A 9,680-nucleotide genomic window follows, 5' to 3' on the forward strand; every position below is an offset into this window, starting at 1 on the left:
TCACCAAGGACACAAAATTGAGCTGGAAAATACTGACTAACAACAATATCAAACTCCAAAGAAAAATTCAAAACTTAAAAGTGCATAGTCAAATATACAAATCAAAAGTTCAAACAAATCAAATGAATAGAAAACAACTGTCATATTCATGACTCGAAAAAAGCATTTCCTTATGAAGAAAATGGCTGATTAAATGGTTTATAGCTAGCTAAACCTCTCACTTGTATGACAGTCGAATAGAATTCCATTATATTGAAAACAATGTGTGAGCAAAACAAACAGACATAAAAGGTGAAAATACCAAAAACTGGGGTCACTATGAAAACTAACAATTATGTCAACAATGAAATGCAAAATGGCAACAGAACACTCTTTATGACCCTTTAGGTATCTAGAATAAATTCCTTATTTGTTAAACATGGAGAACATAAGAGAAAATAATTACAGGTATTCCTTTTTCTTGTGCAGGATATCTTAGTAGTTATATTTTTTTGAACAAAATCCTAAATAGAGTATTTTGGCAGACTTCAACAGGTATAACTGTGTCTGGTACAGGATATCTTACAAGTTATATTTTTTTACAATTAAATCCTAGATAAAGGATTTCCACGGACTACGACAGGTATGACCCATGCCTTTTTGCAGGATGTCTTATTAATTTTAAAAAGGAAATGGTTCTTATCTCGCAAGAGGGTTACTGACACATTCTGTAGAAGGTCCCTCTTACACTTCCACATTACCTATGGCCACTTTGGTTTTTTGTGAAAGCTCGACATAGGGATAGTGATCCAGCGGCAGCGGCGTTAGCTAAGTTACTTAAAGCTTTATAATTTAGAAGGTGGTAGACCTGGATGCTTCATACTTTGTATATGGATACCTCATGTTACAAAGTTTCCGTCAGTCACATGTCTAATATCCTTGACCTCATTTTAATGGTTCAGTGACTACTTGAAAAAAAAGTTAAGATTTTTTGTAATGTTCAATTCTCTCTTATTATAAGTAATAGGATAACTATATTTGGTATTTTCGTACATTGCAAGGTCCTCATGCCGGTCAGACAGTTTTCAATTGACCTCCAGCTCATTTCATGGATCAGTGAACAAGGGTAATTTTTGGTGGTCAAGTCCATATCTCAGATACTATAAGCAATAGGTGTAGAATATTCAGTGTATAGAAGGACTGTAAGGTATACATGTCCAACTGGCAGATGTCATCTGACCTTACTCTCATTTTCATGGTTCAGTGGTTATAGTTAAGTTTTTGTGTTTTGGTCTGTTTTTCTTATTCAATAGGTTTACTATATTTGGTGTATGGAATGATTGTAAGTTGTACATGTCTAGCTGGCAGGTGTCATCTGACCTTGACCTCATTTTCATGGTTCAGTGGTCAAAGTTAAGTTTGAGTTTTGGTCTATTTTTCTAATACTAGATGCAAAAGGTCAACTATTTTTGGTGTATGGGTTTTATTTTATAATCTATTTGTCAGTAGGGCAGGTTTTATTTGACCCTGACCTCATTTTCACAGTTCACTGCTCAGTGTTAAGTTTTTGTGTTTTGGTCTGTTTTTATTAAACTATAACCAATAGGTCAACTTTATTTGTTTTATGGAAAAATTGTTAGCTGTACATGCCTGCCTGGCATGGTTCATATGACCATGACCTCATTTTCATGGTTCATTGGTCAATGTTTAGTTTTCTTGGTTAATGTTAAGTTTATGTGACAGTTGTAATAAAGCTTTATATTTAGGACTGTCAACATAATATCAACGATTAGTAAAGAAGGCGAGACATTCCAGCGTGTGCACTCTTGTGATGCGGTTTGTGTTGCATGGTCTACTTTTCAATGTTGTGTCTTCTCTTCTGTGCGATGGTGGCAGTTTCTCTTCGACTTATTCGAGTTTTTCGTGTCCCTTTCGTACCTTCTGTCTACTTATGTGCTTATTTTCCATACAACTCTCAGCTAAATCAAGAATCTTTTATAGTAAAGACTCATATTTTATAAGATAAGAGGCTGAGTAAAATGAGTCTAAAATCAATTCACACAATGTCGGTCAATATGAAGACCAGCTCTCCAAGTCAAAGTATACGACTATTGTAAATGGCCCGTTTAAGTAGTGTCTATTTGTGCCGATTTAAATGTATAACTTTGTAAACGTTTGAAATGATATATGTTTACATATAATAGTTTGTTATACTTTTATTTTGTAATTAACAATATAAAGCAAGCATTAGAAATGACACACGTTGACATGTTTACACTTTACATATATAACCTGTTGAAGATTTCTTATTGAACCAGATTAATTTTCAATTTATTTAACATTTAATGTGTCCTTTTCTTCATTAAATTGTTGGGTTAAAATTTCATCTGGTTTTGCACAATACCTACAAAAAGCCATCAAAGATAAAAACTATCATAAAAGTACAGAAACCGATTTTAACACTTGATCTAATGACAGTTTCGTGCAACAAAACGTTTAAAGCATTTAATTTCACTTTAAACAATAAACAGGAAGCCACAAAAAAATACAAAAGACATATATTTAATTATTATATAAACAAGTGTTTTCATGAAAGTTTCGTACAAGAATATGTTTATTTTGAAAGCTATTAATTTCCTTATCTGCGTAACATTGTTTGTTTAAACTTCATTATGTTTTGAACAATTTACAAAAAGCCCTGACCGAAAAAAACCCAACTGACATGAATCGGGGACACATCCAGACCATGACCTCATTTTCATGGTTCATTGGTCAATGTTTAGTTTTCTTGGTTAATGTTAAGTTTATGTGACAGTTGTAATAAAGCTTTATATTTAGGACTGTCAACATAATATCAATGATTAGTAAAGAAGGCGAGACATTTCAGGATGTGCACTCTTGTGATGCGGTTTGTGTTGCATGGTCTACTTTTCAATGTTGTGTCTTCTCTTCTGTGCGATGGTGGCAGTTTCTCTTCGACTTATTCGAGTTTTCGTGTCCCTTTCGTACCTTCTGTCTATTTATGTGCTTAGTTTCCATACAACTCTCAGCTAAATCAAGAATCTTTTATAGTAAAGACTCATATTTTATAAGATAAGAGGCTGAGTAAAATGAGTCTAAAATCAATTCACACAATGTCGGTCAATATGAAGACCAGCTCTCCAAGTCAAAGTATACGACTATTGTAAATGGCCCTTTTAAGTAGTGTCTATTTGTGCCGATTTAAATGTATAACTTTGTAAACGTTTGAAATGATATATGTTTACATATAATAGTTTGTTATACTTTTATTTTGTGATTAACAATATAAAGCAAGCATTAGAAATGACACACGTTGACATGTTTACACTTTACATATATAACCTGTTGAAGATTTCATATTGAACCAGATTAATTTTCAATTTATTTAACATTTAATGTCCTTCTCTACATTAAATTGTTGGGTTAAACTTTCATCTGGTTTTGCATAATACCTACAGAAAGCCATCAAAGATAAAACTACCATAAAAGTACAGGAACAAATTTTAACACTTGATCTAATGAAAGTTTCGTGCAACAAAACATTTAAAGCATTTAATTTCACTTTGAACAATAAACAGGAAGCCACAAAAAATACAAAAGACATAAATTATATAAACAAGTGATTTCATGAAAGTTTCGTACAAGAATATGTTAATTTTGAAAGCTATTAATTTCCTTATCTGCGTAACATTGTTTGTTTAAACTTCATTATGTTTTGAACAATTTACGAAAAGCCCTGACCGAAAAAAAAAACAAACAACTGACACGAATCGGGGACAAATTAAGACCTTTGATCTGATTAAAGTCTTAATAAAGTGTCGTACCATAAAAAAAAACCAGTAGAACTTATCTAGCATTTTATTTCTCTTTCTTCATAGATTTGTTTATTTAAATTTTGAATTTGTTTTTGTACAATTCAGACTTGTGTCAACGATAAAAGCTTAATATGTAAATCTGTTAGAACAAAATTGCAAAAGACCTGTTGAATATTTCGTATAAAACCAGGTTAATTGTAAAAATTAGCTAGCATTCTATTTCCTTATTTAACCAGGAACATATATATTGACGTTAGGTATACGTACTGTTCCCACATTTAACTAACAAACAGTGTTCAATTTATCCTTTCACTTCCTATTAATTTTATGAAAGGAAGTGAAAGGATAAAATGAATATGAATATATTAATCTTAATTGTGAAAATAGAATTCAGAACTATTTTTTTCTCACTTTTCTTACGAACTAAAGGCAAATAATTCTTCTTTCAAAATAGCCATATTTCAATGATTTAAAGGAACACTTAACTACTATTGTTTCCCAAAAACAATTTTTTGAAAAATATTCAAGTTGACAATTCCTGTTTTAAATTCTCCCAGAACACTGTATCGCCATATTCGTCATTCGGAAACTCTATGTACGATTTTGATTGCACGAGTTCCAATAAAATCAAAGGTAGAGTATTTGTTGGAATCTGTTCAAGAAAGATTAAATATACAATGTTTTCCCCATCTCGTGAGTAAATACTCTCCATTCGCGCCATGTTAAATTCAAACATGCACCAGTAGGAGTTTAAGAAATTATTACTGATGATGCAAACTGTCTTACGACTCCTGTGTATGGCATCAGTAATGTTGGCAGCGATGTCTTTTCCAACAAGAAAATCGCGTTTATGAGCACAAACCCGCAATTCTCCATCTCCTTCAACATGGTTGATAAATTTGTCATGAACAAAATTTTGGTTTTCGTCAGCATATGAAACAAATGCATCAAAATCATAAGACAGATCATTTTTGAATATGCTCGGCGCTTTTTTATATTTCAGTTTTGCCATAAAGTAAAGATATCTAAGCTTCCATCGATATCTATATACAATGCCAGTGGTTACCGTTACAACGGAAAGGACCAACGCCGAACAAATACCTAATATCAATCCAGTATACGAAGAACATTCTTTTTCAAGCAGTTGTTCAAGATCTTTCGGATGTGCAAGAGAAATTTTGGTAAGATTTGACAGCTGACAGGAATAAGATTTTAACCCTTTGAAACGAATCTCTGTTGCTGCCATCCACCTTATAAAGTTAATGTTGCTACACATACATTGGATTGGGTTCTCGCTTAAGTCTACTGTAAGATTTGTGCTGTATTTTGCAACTGTCTCAAGATTTGCCGTTGCATCGTTATCCAGAAATCGTATCATATTGTTAGAGATATCCAAAAAAGTTAGATTTCTCATATGGTCAATTTTCAATTGCATGTTTTCTAACACATTTCGTTTTAAATGTATTTCTTTTATAGTATGAATAGACTCTAAAATCAAAAACGGCAATTTTGGTATTCTGTTGTCTGATAAATCAATGATTTCTAGTTGTTCCAAATGTTTAAAAATCTCTCCCTTTTCATCATTTGGCAAAACAAATCCTAACAAATTATTCTGGAGCAGAAGACTCTTGATATTTGGAGTTCCCTCAAAAAAAAAGTTAGAAATATTCGAACAGAAATTGTTTGACAAATTTAACTCTTGTAAATGATCCAAACCAAGGATTGGACCTTTCAAAGAATAGAATACGTTGAAGGAAAAATCTACTTTTTCAGTACATTATAACTGAATCTAAGCCTTGGAATCTCAAATTTTGTTGAACTAGCTGTGTAGTACAAAACAGTTAGATTTTTAGGAAGATTAATTGTGTTAAAGTAGTTGATTTTTAAACCAGCATTATATATCCTTATTCTCCTAGACCGTGTTGAAACCTGATGTGTGCCTACAACATTTTTATACTCGTATAGAGTTTGTTCAACATCCGTTTCTTTCATCTCAGACATGCAGAAGTCTTCATTTCCTGGATAGTGAGACATGCCTGTATTTGAAACATTGATAATCTTTGCTGATAACTGTCGAAACTCGAACATATACAGTCCGTATGAAAGCTGATTGTCACCAATCGAAATTTTTTGTATTGTTTTTGGCAACAGACTTATTGCCCCTGTTTCTATTAATTGAATGCGATTGCTGTCAACATATATTTCTCTTAGCTTGGTATGCCTAAGGGGTGCAAAATCCGCCATCTTCAAAATCTGATTCATCGAAAATGTCGGAACTAACTTTTGAAATTTGAAAATTTCAATTGATGTGTTTGATAAATCATTAGTGACGTTTTCTAGTCCTCGAAATCCCAGCCGTGTGTTATAAGATATGTCCAAAAATTCAAGATTTTGCATATGTGCGAATGTACCTTTCCATATACTGTACAGGCTGTTGTTTGACACATTTAAATAACGTAACGTTTTGATTCCTGCGAAAGTGTTATTATCAATTTCTTTAAGCTTGCACGATGAAGACGATAAATCCAAATCGGTCAGAAATTTTAGTCCTTTTAACTGCTGACCGAAAGTCATCCCGTTTGTAAATGTTGCGTTTAAAATTACCAGACTGTGAACCAAAGATATGTCTGGGAATATAGTAAATGAATTATTCCTTAAGTTCAGGTGTCGTAGCTTTTTAAGATGTTTAAAGCATACTTTGGGTATTTGTTTGTTGTCTTTCCCTAGTTGGTTGTATTGTAAATTCAAGCGCAATAAGTTGTCCAGTCCTTGAAACGAATTTGACACCAGATTATCAAGAATGTTATATGAAAGATCCAAGTCTTCAAGCTCATTGTGACCAGAGAAAATTCCTTCCTGTATATATTTTATCTCATTTTGCGCTAAAATGAGTGTTTTTGTTGAGTAAGGAAACGTCGGAATATGAGATAAATTCATTCCCGAGCAGTCAACTTGAAACTTTTTATGAGTGCTGCATCTAGTATTCCTCTTTGATTTACTAACAACGGATACTTCTGGATGGTAGCCGATGGTCAGCATTACCAACCCAATAATAATTAAATAAGTTAAAAGCATGACGTCTCTCTAAAAAAAAAATAAAGAGGCTAATCAAATATATAAATATTGTTTAATTACTTTATTTCAGTGACTGGAAAGTGAAAAGTATACAGCGTCCTATGTAATTCGCATAGGTCATATTTAATGTTTGCTAATTTAAAAAGTAAAAGTCCTTTGAATATAAAGCGAAGTACCAAGACACTTTGTTTTAATTGAGTTCAAATGGAATATTCTTCCTTTTTTGTTTATATTTAAATAAAACAGTTGAAATCCATTGTTCAATTCTCCAAAATCTATTATAAAAGTAATAAATCAAAGTGAACAAAAATAAACCAAATAGAATCGCATTAACCAAAAGCGAGTCCGGGATTTATATAGTATAAGTGTCTCCTGTAATTATGAGAATGGATGCATTACCCGTCCACAACATTGACAATCAGGAATAGGCCATAATACATAAATTTACAAATCAGACGACCATTTTGGTATCTAAAGAACGAAAACCACCATATCATGTCGCAAATGAATTGAGACACGAACATATTGTTTCAATCAACGTTATTTAGAGTCGATTAGTATAAAATCTCAGTAGTTTGTCATCATAATTGTGGTCGAACATTTATTTGTCAAGACACATAGACAACTATTCATATCATGAATTTGCTCTGTTAGTAGGGTAGTTTCTAGTGAAGAATTAGGGCCTTGTAATTCCTGGTGAAATATGTTTATAAATGCAATTTCATTAAAATGGCTCACGGTATGTTTTCGTTTCCCTATATGCGTCTGACGTACAATTCATCCATACTGATCTGTAAATATAGACGACTATATCTGTAGAAATTCTAACAAATAACACCACATTTTCGTTTACCTCGTCCGAAATGTATTAGAGCAATCAAATTATGATAAATTTGCAAATGTAAGGTTAGAACTTTGTAATTTCACCCGGATTTGTACCAATACTTCTATGACATCGTAGCAACACAATCCGCGCTGTCTGCAGTGCCTTAAATCAATCGACGAACGGTTTTATAAAATATAGCATGCATAAACCACATCACAAATCCTTAATATATTAATATGAACTGATTTCGCTTTTGATGGACCGGTCATGCCTTTTTCCCTGCGTCATCTATAATTGTACCACAGTACATGATGTCTTGTGACCCTAACTCAACGCGACGACGAAAGGAATGACTAGACTATTAGTAAGACCATCGAAAGCGATGTTTGAAAGACTAGTTTTTTCATATGAAATCAATAATAACTAGAATTGCCATTGCAAGCAATAGCAGATGTCACCCTTCCCCCTATTGCCACTAAGCAGCAGCCATTTCAAAATGGTTTAACAGTGAATGCACATATATGCATGGCAATACATCTTTCTGTAAATTTTCAGTATATTCAGAGCATTTAAAAAAAAAAATCATATTTCTGCTGTTTCCATGGCAACAGCAGCCATTTTGAAAATTTCAAAGTCAAAAGTCTCATCGTTACTTGCCAGTTAACAAAAATATCAAGTTTCATTAAGTTCAAAGTATTTTGAGAAATTTGACTTTTTATCAGTTTCCATGGCAACGGTGGCCATTTTGGAAATTCCAAAGTAAAAAGTCTCATCCAGACTTGCCAGTCAACTATCATATTAAGTTTCATCAATTTGGGAGCATTTTGAAATTTTTGAAATATTTGATCCTGTATCCATGGTAACATAGTAGTTCCAATGATTGTCAAAAACATTCAAAACCTGTATATAGCGGACAACTATATTGTATAAAAATTTGATGCTTTTAAGTTGAAGCATACTAAAATTATTCACCAAACCCTGAAGTTTTTTGGGCATTTTGACATTTTTGCATTGTTTCCATGGTAACGGCAGACATTTTGGAAATTCCAACGCCAAATTCCACATCTACCAATGTTGCTCATCGTTATGCTGAAGTTTCAAAAAATTTGAAGCATTTTGATATTTTTGAAATTTTTTGTGTAGTTTCCATGGCAACATAGTAGTTCCAATGATTGCCAAAATCATCCAATACCAGTATATGGCTGGCACCTACATTGTATTAAAATATGATGATTCTGAGTTCAAGCATCTCCAAATTATTCACCAAAACCAAAAACTGGAATTTTTCACAATTGTTCTGTTTCCATGGTAACGGCAGCCATTTTTTTATGGTCTTAGACCCTACTGCAACTCGAAATTTTGTCTTCCACCTTATAGTGAACTATCATTAAGATTGATTCCATTTCACTCCAAAAAACCTGCCGGACAAAATAGGTGGAAGTATAATAATAACTAGAATTGCCATTGCAAGCAATAGCGGATGTCACCCTTCCCCCCATTGCCACTAAGCGGCAGCCATTTCAAAATCTTTTAACAGTGAATGCACATATATTCATGGCAATACATCTTTCTGTAAATTTTCAGTACATTCAGAACATTTTATAAAAATTCACATTTCTGCTGTTTCCATGGCAACGGCAGCCATTTTGAAAATTCCAAAGTCAAAAATCTCATCTATACATGCCAGCTAACGATAATATTAAGTTTGATTAAGTTTGGAGCATTTCGAAAATATTTAACATTTTTGCAGTTTCCATGGCAACGGTGGCCATTTTGGAAATTCCAACTTCAAAAGTCTGATGCAGTCTTGACAGTCAACAATCATATTAAGTTTCATTAATTTTGGAGCATTTTGAAATTTTTGAAATATTTGATCCTGTATCCATGGTAACATAGTAGTTCCAATGATTGTCAAAATCATTCAAAACCTGGATATAGTGGACAACTATATTGCATTAAAATTT

At 32.7% G+C, this 9,680-nt stretch overlaps 2 protein-coding genes across 2 annotated transcripts; both read right to left on the reverse strand.

Moving 5' to 3' along the window:
* Positions 1–3,915: 3,915 nt before the first annotated feature.
* On the reverse strand, positions 3,916–5,365 carry LOC143082102 (toll-like receptor 4). The gene has a single exon (XM_076257659.1). The coding sequence runs from the start codon at positions 5,248–5,250 to the stop codon at positions 4,339–4,341; it is 912 nt and encodes a 303-aa protein (XP_076113774.1). The 5' UTR covers positions 5,251–5,365; the 3' UTR covers positions 3,916–4,338.
* A 90-nt stretch (positions 5,366–5,455) lies between these two features.
* Positions 5,456–6,893, reverse strand: LOC143082093 (toll-like receptor 4). The gene has a single exon (XM_076257647.1). The coding sequence runs from the start codon at positions 6,888–6,890 to the stop codon at positions 5,577–5,579; it is 1,314 nt and encodes a 437-aa protein (XP_076113762.1). The 5' UTR covers positions 6,891–6,893; the 3' UTR covers positions 5,456–5,576.
* Positions 6,894–9,680: the final 2,787 nt, after the last annotated feature.

Source organism: Mytilus galloprovincialis, chromosome 1 (assembly GCF_965363235.1).
Source record: "Mytilus galloprovincialis chromosome 1, xbMytGall1.hap1.1, whole genome shotgun sequence".
Lineage (NCBI taxonomy): Eukaryota > Metazoa > Mollusca > Bivalvia > Mytilida > Mytilidae > Mytilus > Mytilus galloprovincialis.

What these genes read in the sequence shown, in the direction of transcription:
- LOC143082102 (XM_076257659.1), bottom strand. Translation starts at nt 5,250, where the DNA reads ATGCAATTGAAAATTGACCATATGAGAAATCTAACTTTTTTGGATATC.
- LOC143082093 (XM_076257647.1), bottom strand. Translation starts at nt 6,890, where the DNA reads ATGCTTTTAACTTATTTAATTATTATTGGGTTGGTAATGCTGACCATC.